General features: G+C 40.7%; 1 protein-coding gene across 4 annotated transcripts in view; it reads right to left on the reverse strand.

Annotated features, from left to right (window-relative positions):
• The window catches only part of PPP2R2A (protein phosphatase 2 regulatory subunit Balpha), a 1,574,838-nt gene that overhangs the window by 340,288 nt on the left and 1,217,064 nt on the right, over positions 1-17,486 (reverse strand). For all 4 annotated transcript variants that reach the window (XM_044083139.1, XM_044083140.1, XM_044083138.1 and 1 more), the window contains exon 6: positions 8,806-8,983. In XM_044083139.1, the coding sequence (XP_043939074.1) occupies positions 8,806-8,983 (178 nt within the window). The remainder of the gene's footprint in view (positions 1-8,805; positions 8,984-17,486) is intronic.

Below are 17,486 nucleotides of genomic sequence, written 5' to 3' on the forward strand. Positions count from 1 at the left end.
TGTGAATAATGGTCTGCAGAAACATTTAACATTAAAAATGCAGAGTGCAAATAACAGTACCACAGGAGACACATTTGGAAAGAATAAAGCATGCGAATTTCATAAAGACAAGATTTTGGGGTGGATATTCATACTTATATTAACTGCTAAGAATTGGAGCTCCAACAGTTACAGAAGGGGAAAATATGATAATGGCAGACTTGTTGTAGTAAGGGGCTACTGTCAAGAGATGAGGATTTAGATGGTGTGTATTTATATTCCACCTAAAACTGTTATTATGGAACTTATTTTTTTTTAAAAGAAATAATCAGCTTTCAGCAGGGATTATTATTTATAGGTGGGGAATGAAATTTGATTTGCCACAATGAGGATGCATGGGGGGGGGCTAGAAGGGGAAAATATAACAAAAAAAGGTAGGTTTCTCAAGACATTTATGAAAATATTTGTTAAGGAAGATGTAAATTTAGTATCAGGAACTCTGGGAAAATTTACATAGTACTCCCCAAGGTACAATAACTGGGCTAGACTAGGCGGCAATTATACTTCAAATGAACGTGCATCTAATTGAGAATGCTGACACACACATCCATTAACTACTTCAGATCATGCACCAATAATTTCCAAGATAAAATGCAAGGTAATAAAGTATAGATGAGATGGTGGCACTTCAACTACCCGTTAAAAAAAAGAATTTAAGGAACGGGTAATAGAAATTATTCAGGTGTTATTAGGGAAGAAAAAACTCCTGAAGTTATAACTTGTGAGTGGGATAAAATGAAGTTTAAAAATATGGTAAAAATGAGAGAGAGATACAGTTAATAAATAACAGGAATTATTTACAGGGTTGACAAAAGTAAAGTATTAAAGAACAAGGGATATTTCACAGAACAAGAAGCGGTACCATTGCAAAATTCTAGAGAGAAAATAAAGGAGTACCTGGATAATATGCATGTGTTTAGAAAGGCTGCTCTTTGTCACTGTCTTTTTAACTCCACAGCACAAAAACTTTTGGCACAACGAATTAGGCAACAGAAAGTAGAAAGCATCGTTGCCAAGCTTAGTGAGCCTACAACAAGAAAAATAACCAGAGATTCTGGAGGGTTATTCAAAATATTTTGGAAATTTTGTGAAAATGTGTATAAAGCAGAGAAGTGAGGAAATCAAGAAAAGCACAAATGGCAGATGAGACTCAACAATTAAGTTAAGAGGAGCTTAGAAAGAAGTGATGACGTATAGTCAATTTGGAGGAAACTCTCCAGGAATAGATGATATTCTGGTGGATGTTTGGAAGACAGGAGAGAAGAAAGTGATACAAATCTGGAAGTTTTAACAGTAACTTTAAAAGAAAGGGAGGCATCAACATCCTGGAAAAAAAAAGCAGTGGTGGCTGTAATACCTAAAGAAGGTAAAGACCAATCTGTTCGACCTTCATATAAGCTCATTTCAATTTTAAATCATGATTACAAAATGTTTATGTCCATTACAGCTAAATATGGATCAATGTGGTTTTCTGGAGGGGAGGCAAACATATGACAACATTAACAGAACAATGATGAGCCAGAGGTAAGAAGAACACAAGAAAATACTGCTATTGTTTTTGGATCTTGATGCAGAGAACACATTCGACAGAGTAAGCTGAGATTTTATGAGTAGCATTCCCTGATGCAATAATAACGTTAATTTGGATGATATATGAGGAACTGGAGGCAACATTTTTTTAAGTGGGAGGGTTCCTCTCTAATAGGTTAGGTTTGAAAAGGGGTGTAGTTTTCTTCTTTGTTAATTGCATTATAGTTAGAGCCACTGGCAAAGAAAATAAGGGACTCAGAATTTCAAGGATATAATTGGTCTGGTAATTAAGAACAACTGGCTTCATTAACAGATTATATTATTTTGTACCTGCTAAAACTGGAAAAGGACATCCTGGTGTTGTGGATCATTCTGAGACAATTTCAAGAAATTTTGGATTATAAAATTAATGAAGATAAAACAAAGGCTATAACTGTAAAATATATACCCATACATGAACTGGTCTAGCAATACCCATTATTTATGGGGACAAGATAAAAGTATTTAGGAGTATGGGTTAAAAAATGAGAAACTGGGAACTTGGGTTATGGATTGGATAGCAAGATAGAAGCAGTGAAAATGATTTTAGTCCCATTTAATTTTATATACAGGTCAGGCGTATTTTTATCAACGATAGAAGAAGTTGTGGATGATAATAAAGAGTTGAAGGATTTTATCAAGGAGGGGAAGTGGGCAAGGGTCAAGTGGGATAAACTGATCCTTCCCATATAAGGTGGTTTAGGATTACCTGATTTGAATAGATATTTTAGAGCTACACAGTTTAGGCTGATATACATAACACAAGCTGAAAACTCTAATTCAAACTGCAAATGGATGATGAAGTGGGGGGAATTCAATAAATTTTGGAAAGGTGGGATTTTGGATGAAGATCCTTAAGGAGAATAATAGCAACCATACAGATTATTATATTCATAAAGTAGTAGAAAACATTTTAAGAACTAAGCAAACATTACAATGGAGAACATTTCTGTTAACAGGGATGACTGTAATTATGGGTACAGAGAAAAGGCAAGTGGGGGTTGGAATTTACTTGAGAAAACTGGCAAAGGAACCAAGTTACTGGGAACAAAGAAACAGGGAAGGTAACAGAATGGGAAAAGGCCAAGATGACACTTGGACTGCAAGTTGGAGACTGCCTATACTCTATCAAGCCATGATAGGGAGGGCAAACAGAAAGGGACAAGGGAATCCTAAGTGAAAGACCTGCAATGATAAGAGTTTTTAACTGAATCTAGAACAGAAGATGATGTTAAAAAAGGGATAATTAAAATGTATGTAATTGGGAACTGATGATAATTGTATAAAAGTATGCATGTAACGTATAATGTCTAACTATGAACATGGCTTGTCTTCTTTTATATAAATGTATGTTTGCTTATGTCTTAAGTGATAACTCAATAAAGGTGTAAGGAAAAGTGCTGGGAATGCCTGCATTAGTAACCACTGAAATTGAGCTGCTGTTTAATAAAAAAGGGGAAGAATACCTGGAGAGAATTTATGGAAGTTGCACTCTCTTATAAGTGGGAATCTGGAGCAGAAGAATGTTTACTATCTGAAAGTGGATGGAAAGCAACCTGAACAATCTGGAAACTGCTGAGCTCTAAATTAAATAATATAAAACATAACTAGTTCAGTTAACTCTTCAGTTATATATTACACAACTTTCTGCACAAGAGACCTTCTATAAAGCTTCCTTGCTTTCATCGTTTTACATGCTGAAATGCTTTTGTGCAATACTCTGTTTAAGAAATCTTTTATTAATAACAATGGATACACAATATTGTGTTTGTTATTTTACTGTTGATTAATGACAGTCAATGACACTAAAAATATACTTTCTCGTTTTTGATGGCTGCAGGAGACAGTCATCTTGGTAAGAATACTTACTGAATTAAGGTCTGCACTAAAATAAATAGTTCAGCAAAAATATTGCCAACTCAAGGAAGACTACAAAGGTTATAAAGTTACTGTCTATTTGGTGGCACAAATTAGTTTACTAAGCCTGTAGTACTGGCTGGGACTCAAATGGAACAGAATGTAATGACGTGGTTTGGTCAGTAGACTAGACTAGTGTTTGACTGTAAAGCAGGAAGAAGTGAAAATTTACTACCTTTGTAACAAAGGGAAAAAGTCAAGAAGTCAGGAAATCCCACTGGTTAGTGTATGTAGAGCATAATTAGACCACAGTGATCGTCTAATGAGGACAGTAGTTTGTTGCACAGAAATGGTTACTAGAAACCAGTTTTGTTGCCACTGGGGATTTTTACCTTACCTACCTGTAAAATATATGCAGGCATGTAGGAGGGGAGGTGGGTCATATATCAGCTTGTATAAAGCTGGCTGAAGTTCCTGCTGAGTGTGAGCAGGAATAGCTGCTTCTATAGCAAACAGGAACTCTTTTAGATGCTTCCTAAGCATGCTGGTCTTTGATCTAATCCTCAACAGTTTGAAGAGGTTGCTGTGCATTCTGGTTCAAAGAAAGATATCCTCTGTAGAAGTTTCAAAAGCAAATTTGAAAATAGAAAAGATACCAAACAATATTGGTGTCAGCACCCACATCTGCCTCACTCCACTGAGAATCTCAAAAGGGCTACATGTTGATCCATCAAACATGACAGTCCCCTTCACACATTCATGTAAGGCCCTGAGAATGCTAACCAGTGCTGGGGGGTGTAGACTACCTCTGCCAGAAACACAAACAGACCTTTCTTACTGACAAAGTCAAATGCCTTGGTCAGATCAATAAGGGCTACTTCCTGCACTTTTGTAGTTGCCCCAACTGAGAAAACTATGTCTATGGCTGACAGTTAAGCTTTGAACCCACACTGAGACTCTAGGTAAACTCTCTGCAAAAATGCTGAGCCTCTTCAGGACAACACGTGCAAACAGCTTCTCCACAGTACTGAGGGAAGGGAGATGCTGTAACATCTGTCACAATCACTTTTGTCACCCTTGTTCTCACAGATGGTAACTTTACCATCCCTCATATCTTGCAGTACACCACATTCTTTCCAGCATTGGCAAAGTACAGAATGCAGCTCCGAGATTAGGGTACTGGTGGCATACTTATGGATTTGAAGGAATACCATCTTTCCTGGGGGCTTTTACAGAAGACAGTGCTTTTTGCACATCGTTGAGTTCCTCCAAAATGGGCTTAGCACTGAGCTCAGTCATAGCTGGCAGAGACTCCATGGCATTTAGGGCTCTCTCTGTAACTATGGTCTCGCTGGCATACAGCTGTAAGTACTGTTTCACCCAGCTTTCCATCTGCTTGGTTCTGTCATTCAAGACCTCACCTGTGGCTGACAAGTGGAACGATTTTCTTTTGTGTTGGACTGATGGCTTGCTTGATCCCATTATACATTCCATGCATCTTACTAATGTCTGCAGCCTACTGAATACTGAAGCAAAGATGGAGCCAGTAATTAGCACAACACTGAGCAACCTACTACACTTTCCTCTGAGCACAACGGAGTGCCTGCAAGTTGTCCTCATTGGGAAAGAACCTGTATGCACAGCAAGTGCCTGTCCATACTTCTCAATCAGATGTCAGTGCTTCGGTATGGGCTTTAAACCAATCAGAACACCTGACTGTCTTCTTCCCAAAGATAGCTATTGCAGTGTTATAGATATCATCCTGTAGTTTTTCCCATTTCTTGCTGATGTCAGTGCCATCTAGGCTGGGCAAGTCCTCTTTCAAGTGCTTGGACAAACTTACTTGCCTGTGTCAATATGCAGCTTCCCTTTCTTTATACAGTGAAAGAAACTCTGCAGCTGGATGTTCACCTTACTACACATGAGCAAGTGATCAGTATTGGTCTGCCGTGAGGTAACTGCTGCTTTTGGTAAGGATGAGGTCAAGCTGGTGTCAATGTTTTGATTTTGGGTGTCAACACAAAACTCTATGCTAGGGCTTGACATAGAAGATGTTGGTTATGCAGACACCATATTGGGAACAAAGTTCAAGGAAGCGCTGTCTGTTTTCATTCATCTTTCCAGTTCCGGAGTGTTTCAGACATGATGGCCAGCTGTGATGGTCAAAGCCAACTCTGGCGTTAAAGTCACCAAGAATGAGTAACAGTTCATGGGAAGGGCCTCACTGATGGCAGCAAAGTTCATCATAGAACTTGCCCTTGATTTGCTGGGCAGAAATTAAAGCAGGTGTAGATGCTGAAGATGATGACCATGACCACTGGTGTCTGCAGCTGAGTTTTTAGCATTTTCTCATTTCCCACATTTGGTGGTCTGACTAAGCAAACATGGTTGCTCTTACTGCAATTCAACACCATGTTCCTTAGTCTCTTCTGGAAGCTTCCCATAACAAAAAAAGTCCTTCTCTCTGAGACATCCAATGGATGACAGCCTTGTTTCCTGGACAGCCACAATGCCCATCTGCAATCTGATCAGCTCATTGTTAATGACTGCTGTCTTCTGAGCATCCCTGATGTTCTATAGATCTACCATAAGGCCTGGGAGTTACTGTCTTTTCAATCCATGTGCCCAGTCTAAACATTAGCATATTTTGTTTTTCCAGGTGTATGGTTAATAACACCTGTTGGGGGTTCCCTAGGCTCCACACAGAGGTGAAGCAAGTGGACCATGGTGAGGCAACACCTATTTGGCTGAGGGTTGCCCAACTCAAGGCAGACAGTAGCTGCCCAATGAGATCAGAGGATCTCTCCCCCCACTGATGGAAGCAGCCCCTGATGCCTCACTCTACACCAACTGAGTGTAGTAACTTAATACCAGTAACTGCTGTGTCTCATGTTGTATCACTGCTCACAAAGCGATGCCTGAATGTCCTCTCCAATGTGCAGGCCTGGGCAAGTGAATCTTGAGGAAATAGCTGAAGCCCAGCAGCAGGTTCTCCTCTCCACGTCACTGATGTAAATTCAAGGGAAAGACAAGGCCAGTACAACTTGGCATCAGTGTTGTTGCAGGAGCTGCCAGAGTGAGGTGAAGTACAACCTCAAACTGCCTTAGGGGCCCCATCTCAGCATTATTCCTCAGGGTTAACTCACAAAAGCCTTCACCATGACTAGGTATTGCCACAAGGCAGTGGAGGTCTTAAATCACAGTTTTCCTTCTAGGTTGGCTACCTTCCCAGGCTGACAAGCCTCACCTATCCTTCAGCCACTCATGAGTCGCTGTGGATGCATGTATGGAATTTGGCCTCATAATCTGCCTAAAGAAGACCCAGGTGATGGGTCAAAATGTGTACAATGAGACATCTATCAGGGTGAGTGACTATGAGCTGGAGGTCATCCATGAGTTTGTGTACCTAGGCTCTCCAACCTCTGACAACTTGTTGCTTGACAGTGAAAACCACCACCACACTGGAAAAGCTGTCACAATGTTTTCCAGGCTGACAGAGTATGGGCTAATAAGCTCACTGTACACACCAAAGTGCAGGTTTACACAGTCTTATTTTGAGCACATTACTGTATGCCAGGGAAACATGGACTCTGTGCACAAAGCAGGAGCAGCAGCTCAATGTACTCTACATGCTCTGCCTTAGCTGCATACTTATGTCATGTCACAGCAGGACAAGATCCTCAACAGCACAGTGCACGTGATGGTGGCCACCACCTCCATGTTCACCCGCCTGACACAGAGGCGTATGCACTGGTTGGGTCGTGTTTCACTCATGACAGATGGCCAAACACCAAAAGACTTCCTTTCTGGAGAGCTGAAGTCTAGAAAATGTCTGAAAGGGTGACCTGAATTGCACTACAAGGAGATGTGCAAGCATGACCTCAGCTCTCCCTCGCCTCAATCAGATCGAAAACCTGGCATTCTCTCTCCTCACACAAGAATGCCTGAAAATGGGAAGTGACGGAATCTCTCGCTTTGTATAAAACAACCATGGCAAGGACAGCAGCGGATAAGACAGACTCTCAAGGAAGATCCGGGCCTGTGATACTAGACTGCCATCTGCCTACTGCTGTTCAGAATGCAGAAAGGACTGCCACTCCTGGATTGGAGTGCACAGCCACAGAAGACACTGCTTGAATCAGTCCAATAGGGTGCAAACCCATGATCCTTTGGGATCAAAAGATGCCTACTACTAATAATAATACTAATAGTAATATATTACATATAATAGAATATATATATATATATATATATATATATATATATATATATATATATATATATATATATACACATATATATATATACATATGTATAATAAATATATACTACTAATAATAATATATAGCTAGTACCAAAGCCATCACACTAACTTAAACAAAATCCTTTCTGAAGATACCAGAACATCCAGACTTCAAACTCATCCTTATAAGGTGGTGTGCTCTCACGAATAAATACTTTTTGATAGCTACGTTAAAATGTAATGCAGTTGTTTAAATAAAAATACATACAAGAAAAAAGACAATTTCAGTTTTTGAATGCCTTACGGTATTCAGAAATGCACAACTGGGCTTCGGAAATGCAAAGTATGTTATTAGGCAAAGGGAAAAGACCACAGTTAATTACCCTGCATTATCACCTGTTAACCTGTGGCTGTCCACAGGCTGACCATCACTTACCTTTACAGCACTGCTTTCAAAGCAGCATTAACAGACAGACATACCACCTTCACTATTCTACTTTGAAAGCAGCACTACTAAACAATACTAACATTCACCTTGTTAGAGGGAAAAAAACAAAACAGATGAGTCATTTGCTGAATGCCATTCTAGGCTAGCATTAACTACCAGCATCTATATATATCATTATTATTCTTCAGGAGGGTGGCGTGTGTGATTTCTGTTTAGACTCGCAAACTGTAAATCATAACATTTGAAGATGCAGGCACTTCCTGTCACCCTAAAATAAATGCATTGGTCATACTTGCAATCCAATGTTACTTGATATTCAATTAAAAAAAATCTTTAAAAAGTAGATGGTTGTGCACAGGGCTTAATGACAGACCAGTGTTCACCCATAAAATTCAAAATACAAACCTAATGTGGTATGAAAGCAAAGCATAATGTGCAGATGTAAAGTATGTCACATTTCCAAATAAATGTCTCTAAATCTCCCCCTCAAAAAAAAAAAAAAAAAAAATATATATATATATATATATATATATATATATATATATATATATACATACACATACATACATGTATAAAATTCCTATTCTGTCTGACAAAATATCAACTGGTACTAGGAATAAACATTTCTTCAAGCCACTGAGGAGGATACTAAAACTTCTGTCTGTAATTTCAAGGTGCCATAAATTAATCCGCAAATCATCTGCCGATAGGTATGTTTCATAATCACTGTTGACAGATATGGAGTTGATGTGATATGTGTGTGCGTTGGCAAATATTCTTCGAGGACTAGCTTCTACCATCAGGTCCATAGGCCTGAATACTGGCACCTATAACAAACATTTAAACAGACAAAACTGGTCAGTATACTTATAAAAAATCTCAATACAATTTTATAACCATTTTCTATAAAAAAAAAAATTAGCTGTTCTGCTAAATTTTAATTTTGACTACTACATCTGTTTTGACTGTTTAAGCAAGCAATGCTTGCCTCAGTTAGCAATACAAAGCAGGGACTTGGTACAAAGGAAGTGAATTTGCACACAATATAAATTAATAAGTATAATTAATACATTAATATAAACATTCATCATGAGACCAGAGCTTTCAACCTCTGCATTAAAATGCACTGTATCAAACTTCTGACATCAGACCAAATGGGCAAATATGAAAATACTATATCTAAAAATGTTTTATTAAATGATCTACCACCTTTTGTTCTAAACAATGACTCTATAGACTGGAACTGTTAGTCAAAGAAACTCAAATTAAAAGAAGAGCTGCAGCAAACCGCCATACCGCATGTGTATATGCAGACAGCTACATGTAGTCCTAATTAGAGGTTAAAGTACAATTACATTTTTTAAGGCCTATATCACAAAATGACGGTGGTCTGAAAAAACACAGGACTCTCACACATTCACTAGGTTTCCTTGGTCAAACAAAGATAAATCAACCGTTTAGCCTTCAAAGTGCATCAAATACATGTTATGGCTGTATACACTTGCAGAGCTTGCTGAATGTTTCATCTTCATGTGTACAAAAATAAGAATAAATTTCACTTCTTTGCCAGGCTTAAAATGCAGTTCAGGATCCACTTACAACTGCTGAAACTTTCTCACTGAAAAGATGAAGCCATCTCAAGCATAACAGAATGATCCACAATGAAGTCAATGAACTCCCCTGGACATAACCCCGCACACACTACTTCAGCACTGGATAAAGCTTACTTTAAAAAAGATGAAACACAGACCTACCCATCATGCTACCGCTGTTAACAGGCAACTACATAGTACACTGCTTCTGTGAGTTTCTACAGTACCTTTTCTACAGTCAGAGAACAGACATCCTGTACACAAGCTGTTAATTCATTAAAAAACTGCAGGAGAAAAACTGGTAAAAATAGAGTCAGACAATGAAAGACTTCACAATGTGTGGAGTAATATATTACAGATCTTAAAGACAACCACAGTGCACCAACTCTAATGCATCATTTTTTTCTAATAAAGCATGACTGAGCCAATTTAGTCACTTCTAGAAAGGCAAAAAAAATTACTTCCAAATTTAAAGATGCACAAATGGCTATAAGAGCTTTTTCGAAATAAGAAAATTCATCCTTTCTATTTTTTGAGATTCTACACAGACAGCTAACCTCTGAAAGGCACAAGTAAAAGTTAAATATAGCATCTTTAAGCAATTTAGCCAAGAGGAATTCTTTCCATGCTTGACAGTTCAACTAAAGACTATCTTGCAATTCATTTATTCTCTGATTAGTTTAATCTTATTCAGAGATTAAGGGGATCCAGAAACTAACCCCGTACTCAGTGGGTGCAAGGCTCTGAACAAAGCCTGAGTGGGCCACCAACTAATCGCAGTATGTGAAGAGCCACTTGTACACACGCACCTGTGGGCAATACAGATAACTTTGAGGTTTTCCAATTCAAACGTATGTTTTCCAGATGTCGCAGGCAACCAGAAAACATGGCAAAAAACATGGACACAGGAAAGGTGTGCAGACCACCATAGAACCAAATGCTTGAGGGCTGAACAGAGTACGCCTTAATTTACATCTTTCACCACTAGATGGCAATACTTTGCTTAGTCCAAAGGTTTAAACAAACAAGTCGACCTCAACATTTTGCTTATGACATCTCAATGCCTTTCCGACAGCTACATATAACCTAAAACCAGACTTTTAAAGTTACCTCAGACTAATCTTCCTGCATGCGCTATTATCACCTATTTGAGATGCAGATAATTTAAACCACCCAACAATCTACAATCTAAAAATACATAAAAACATTCATCCATTTAATTGTATTTGTCCTCCTGCTGCACTCCCTCGTACGACAGAGACAGGGAAATCAGAGAAAAGTACAGCTGTGTCAGAAATGTACCCTATTTGCAGATGTTTTAGTAGGTTTGCTTGATTGTAAACTCTTGTGACCTCTGCTGCAGATGGCCTGAAAATTCATCCAGATTACACAGCACAGCATCATTCCCTCTCCAGGCTGGATATATAGACTTCTTGAGGTCTAGGTGGGAAGGGCATGGTATAAAAGGGATGTGCTCTCACATCACTTTTAGCTTTTATCTTGTCCTGGCAATGAAATTTGCATGGTTTGGCATCAGAGCAGAGACTGACATGGTGGAAATAATTCCCCAGGAAGGCAGTCCGACCATAAGTCTCTTAAGCTGCTGTTCAGGTTTAAAGTCATACTGAGGGAGGAATACCGATGGTTGGGGTATCAGAAAGTCAGTACAGGAGGGAAGTGTCTAGTCCATCCACCCCAACCTAAGGCTATCTACTGAAAGAGAGGGGGGTAGAGAACTGGTATTGCAACAATGAATATACTCTAGCATCAACTATTACTGTGAGTTCCTAACACAAATGTACTATGCTCATTGCATTGTTATAGTAATTATTACAAATATTCCCAAGGCTTGCAGAAAAGTGGGTAGACTGCTCTAGAAGTGGGTGGGTTGCAATAGCCTTGCAGAATGACTGTGGTAAATCAGACTCTGGCCCTAGCTATAACATCCAGATTGCAGTGCCTAGGAAGGGGAGAAATAACCAGTTACTGACTTCCACCACAAATGTAGCACTGCCCCCCCCCAAAAAAAAAGAAAGCAGTGGTGGCTGCAGTGCTCATAGTAGAATGAGCCCTTATATGGACTGGCAGAGGTTTAACATGAAAGGAGTTAAAGAAGTGAGTACGTGTGCTAGCTATCTGAATATGGTCTATTTGTCAATATGTTTCCTTTTGTTGCCCTTCGGAAATTAAATGACCTGATAAGATTTGTTTTTGTCCTGTCCAAGTAAAACCACACTCCCTGGGTGTGCACAGGTGATTGAGAAATAATTTTGTCCTTGTTCTGGGGTGATTGAAAAAAAAAACGTGAATGTGAAAGTACAGTTGTGTACACTTAACATAAATGTAGATGTTCGACTGTATTCACTGTTGCAGTCATCATATTTGGGCTATCTGCTTGCAGTAGACCTCAGTCAGCCTGATTATCAAAGTCTTGTGTCCTGTGTCGGTTGCTGTTTCATCTTCCGTGACGTCAGGTAGTCAGGGGTGTAAAGCATGCAGCCGACGCCATTACATCAGTTTTTCTTGCCACAGATGTCAGGTGCCCCCCTAATGGGAAGCAATTATATATATATATTTATATATACACACACAAGGTTATACCTCCAACAAAAAAGCAAATGCACCAAAAAGCTTTTAAACATAGTAAAGGAGAGTAGAGGTATAGCCAAAATAAGTCAGGGGGCTGGAGGGAGGGTAACTAGGACTGCAACAGTGAATACACTCGAACATCTACATTTATGGTAAGTGTACACAACTGTACTATGTTCTTCGTGTTTCACTGTTGCAGTCATCACATGTGGGTAGGTTCCCAAAGCTAAGGATGGGATAGCATTAGGACCAGCTATAAGGCCCTGCAAGACTGCAGTGGCAAAGTCAGCTCTGGATTTAGAGAAAATTGATAAATGGTAATGCTTGGTGAAAGTATGTACAGAACTCCAGGTAGCAGCTTCTAGGATGTCCCTGGTAGGGACACTTCTGAGAAAGGCTGTAGAGGTAGATGCAACTCTGGTTGAATGGGGTCTAATCCCCTGTGGGATAGGTTTTCCATGGTGCCTATAGCAGAAATGAATGCAATGGTCTATTCATTTAGAAATGGTTTGCTCTGAAACAGCCTTCCCCTCTGCCCGTGCAGCAAATGCCACCAGCAGTTGTTCAGATTTCCTTTGAGGTTTAGTCCTGTCCAAGTAAAATCTAAGTTGTCGGTACACATCTAAGGAGTGCAATATCCTTTCCCCTTTGTTCTGTGGATTAGAAAAGAAGGTTGGCAAATGAATGGACTGATTAAGAGCCACAGTGGATACCACTTCGGGCATGGAGGAGGGATTGGTCCTAAGGGACACCCTGTCCGCATGAAAGATGATGAAAGGCTCCACTGCCATAAGGGCCTGTAATTCAGATACCCTTCTTGCTGAAGTGATTGCTAAAAGAAAAGCTGTTTTCCAAAAAAGGAATTTTAACTCTGCACTTGCATCTGGCTCAAAAGGAGGAAGAGTGAGTTTTTCCAATACAAAGTTAAGGTCCCAGGCTGGAGTTGGGGCTCTCCTGGGTGGTCTTAAGTTTTTGGCCCCTCTGAGGAACTGCTTGAGCAGTGGATGAGAGAAGAGGGATGGTTCTGTGTTGTAATGAGCTGAAATGGCTGAGATGTGAATTTTGATGGAGGAAAAAGAAAGGCCCTTGTGAAGCATCTCAGTTAAGTATTGAAGAATACGAGATAAAGTGGGCGCTGCTGTGCTCATCCCTTGAGTTTGGTTCCAGGCACAGAATCTTTTCCATTTTTCTGCACAAGATTTTCCTAGTACTAGGCCTCCTTGCCTTCAAAATGACATCCAACACTTGTTTACTGAGGAATGGTAATGTAGAGATTAGGTAATTAGCCAGGCTGCCAGGTTCAGAGTTTGAAGCTGAGGGTGCAGAATCTGGCTCTCCTGCCGAACAAGCAAGGTAGGGGGCTGAGACAGGTGCCATGGAGCCAGCAGTGACAAACTGCACAAGAGGGGGTACCAGTATTGGCGTGGACAGTCTGGTGCAATCAGCATCGTCCTTGGTTTGTCCTGTTTGATCTTTAGTAGTACTTTGGAGAGGAGAGGCAGAGAAGGAAAGGCATAAACTGATAGATTTTTCCAGCAGAAGGACAGAGCATCCCACTTTCCAAGCTTGTTTGTGGGGAGTCCTTGTGCAGAATTTGTCAAATTGTTAGTTCTGTGGGGAGGCAAACAGGATTATATGGGCTCCCCCATTTGTTTATCAACATGTTGAAAGTCTTTGGTTCCAGTTTCCACTCGTATAGGTCCATGAGATTTCTGCTTAGTTCGTCTGCCAGTGTATTTAGTTTTCCTGGCAGGAACTGAGCCTGTAGATGCACATGGTAGCTCAAGGCTGTGTTCCACAGAGCCATGGCTAGTCTGCAGAGAGGGTAAGAATGGGTACCCCCCTGCTTGTTTATGTACCACATAACAGTGGTGTTGCCCGTCTTTACCATTAATTGTCCTGGAAGAATGTGGTCCTTGAAGGCTGTCAGAGCATTCTGTACAGCTACCATTTCTTTTTGATTGATATGCAGGTGCATTTGTCTTGGGTTCCATTTGCCCTGAATGCACTTCCCTGCCAGGTGAGACCCCATGCACATAGTCTGATGCTTCTGTTAGGGTTTGGGCGGCAGGGGGTAGAGTGAATGGTACTCCCTTGTTTTGGTGGCAGGCCTCAGCCTACCAAAGGAACTCTAACAGTAGGCAAGGTATGATAGGACATTGCATCTAGATCCTGAGAATGTTGACACCATAGGCTTTTTAGATACCATTGTAGTTTTCTCATATGCAGTCTTGGATATGGAATTAGTAGAATGCAAGAGGCCATGAACCCCAAGGCTTGCAGTATTTGCCTTGCAGATAGCAGGGTTTTTGTGGCCATTAGTTTGAAGTAAGTTGTCAAATGAATTTGTTTCGCTGGTGTGAGGAAAGCCATCTGGGAATTTGTGTTCAAGCTTGCTGCCAGATGTGATTTGTTTTCATTTATGGTGTACCCCAGACAAGTTAGCACCTTTTGTACAAATGCCAGATGATTCAAAAGTATGTCCTGGCTTTCTGCCTGAATTAGACAATCGTCCAGGTATGGGTATATTTGAATATTTGTTTGCCTGCAAAATGCAATGACTGGAGCTAGGCACTTTGTGAATACCCTGGGCGCAGTAGATAAGCCAAAGGGCAGTGCAGAGAACTGATAGTGCATGTAGCCTGCTTTGAAGCATAGGTATCTTCTGCAAGACTGGGATGTGCAGGTAGGCTTCCTTTAAATCCAGTGTTGCCAAACAGGCATCTTTGTCTAGCATAGGAGGTAACTGGTGAAGAGTTAGCATCTTGAATTTTGGAATCACCAAAAAGGTGCTTAAGATAGAAAGGTGCAGGATAGGACTCCATGAGTTGTCTTTTCTGGGTACCAGGAAAAGTCTTGAGTAGAAACCTTGTCCCTTTTTCCCTTCTGGTACAGTTCGAATAGCCGTTATGCTTAAGAGAGAGAACTTGCTTTTGAGCCTCTGCCCACTGATTTGGGGGTAGATCTGGCCAACCGTTTGGGGTTGGTAAAGTGTGGAAGTGAAATCTGTATCCTTGGGGAAACTATATTTAAAACCCATTTGTCCTGGGTAATGAGTTCCTAGTTTTTGCCTACAGAGCAATCTTTTGCCCTAAAGGAGCAGTCAGTTGAGAAGTGCTTGGAAGTTTTAAAGTCACTGAGACAGTTTACCATAGGGGGGGTCTTACTATTCCCTGATTTGGAAGTGGGAGCCCCCCACTGCTTAGTCCTGTGTGTACCCTGGGACTGAAGCCTGGGTGTTCTGCTGGTTCTGGGTTTGGACTGAGAAGGCCTAGAAGAGGCAGGAAAAGACCAATTTTTAGAGGGCCAATGCCTACTAAATCTTGGGGGCTGCACTTGTAGGAAATCTTTAGTTTGCAGAGATTTAGCTTTTTCCTCAATCTTTTTAAGAACATCTTCTGCTTTGTTGCCAAACAGGCAGTCCTGATATAAGGGAGCATCCAGCAATTTAGCTTTAACATGATCTGGCAAAGATTGCTCCTTAAGCCAGGCATGCCTTCTAAGTAAAGACCCAGTGACAGCAGCCCTGCAAGATGCATCTAGTGAGTCAAAACCACATTACAAAGTATGCTTTCCAACCTGTTCAGCAGAATGCACTAAATGCTGTAAATCCTTACTTTCACAGCACAGTCAGGAAGCAGCATCATTTTCTGTTTAAGCAATCCAACAATATGCTGCTGATACTTTAACACATAAAACTTGCAGTTTAAGGCCCTACTGGCCAAAGTTGCAGAAGTGCATACTTTCTTACCCCATCTATCCAGCGCCCTGGAGTCTCTATCAGAGGGAGTAGGATTTTTGGCAGTAGTAGCCTTAATGCCTTTGGGTCCCTTTGAAATGGTCTCAGCATCCGCAGCAGGATTTTTAAAAAGGAACTTGAGAGTCAGGTTTTCTGGGAGCAGGAGGCAAAGAGTCAGGGGCCAAGCTAGATTCCGAAAAGGCATCAACAATGTCTAGTATAGGAGGGAATAGCTAAAGGCCTGTGTTGGGGCATGAGTAAGAAATCCCTAAGCCTCTTTTTAGAATCAGAGTAATCCTGGCTTTCCCAGTGAAAGTGCTTCCTAAGAGTATGCTGGGTTTCACCAAAAGAGAAATCCTCTGGGGGGGAGCAGAGGGAATAGAGTCCTCTGCATCAGAATCCTCATAGGTAGATAAGGGTAAAAAAGACTGAATTTTCATTGTGCTTTTTGTAATACACTGAAGAAGGCCAGGATTTATATTGGCCGAAACCGGTCTGTTTTGTACCAGCATGAAATGCAGTCTTAGTAGTTTTTAATAAACTACTAGTTATCACACGGCTCACTTGTTGCTGGCTTTGTATTTTTTGCTTAAGAAGAAGATGGCATCAGTTTAATATGCAAGTCAGTAGGCCTGAATACACCCTCAGAAGCCGGTGCCTGCACATCTGCTCCGAGACATCCGCAGGTTCCACAGTTGAAGCATCTCGCAGCATACCGGACTCCGAACGGGTCTCAGCAGAGGCCTGCCAATCTGAACTAGCAGGTATCAGGGGCTGCGAAAGAGCCTCACTGAGTACTGGCGACTGGCTTAGGAGAAGTGTTGTCGCAGCTTTGGACCTTGGAGGCCTGTCTCTGTCTTTATCTTTGCATTTTTTCAGAATTTCGGTAGTCTGATGGCTTACCGAAGACATATCTGGATAATTGAACAGAGTACCAAAATATTTAGAAGCGTAAATATATGGACGACGAATAGTTTGTTGCTTAAATAAGGCACAAAACAGACAGTGAGGTACGTCGTGGTGAGGGCCTAGGCAAGGAATACAGTACGAATGAAAATCTTTGTGAGGTATTTGCTTTCCACAAGAAATACAATTATTGACTTTTACTGACATCGGTTTAGAGCAAGAAAAGTTTCCCCAACGGGGTACTTAGCTTTAGTTGAAGACTTCGGTTCTGAAACTAGAAATCAAAATTTCAGGAGTCAGCCGACCGGCACTTGCGAACTGCTTCTGCTTCAGGCACTGCACGGCAAGAAAGACTGATGTAATGGCTTCGGCTGCATGCTTTATACCCCTGACTACCTGACGTCATGGAAGATGAGAGAGCAAGCGAAGCAGGATCCAAGACTTTGATAATCAGGCCGACTGAGGGCTACTGCAAGCAGATAAGCCAAATGTTATGTACCATGT

The sequence above is a fragment of the Protopterus annectens genome, chromosome 9.part0 (assembly GCF_019279795.1).
Source record: "Protopterus annectens isolate FY-2018-M chromosome 9.part0, PAN1.0, whole genome shotgun sequence".
Classification (NCBI taxonomy): Eukaryota; Metazoa; Chordata; order Ceratodontiformes; family Protopteridae; genus Protopterus; species Protopterus annectens.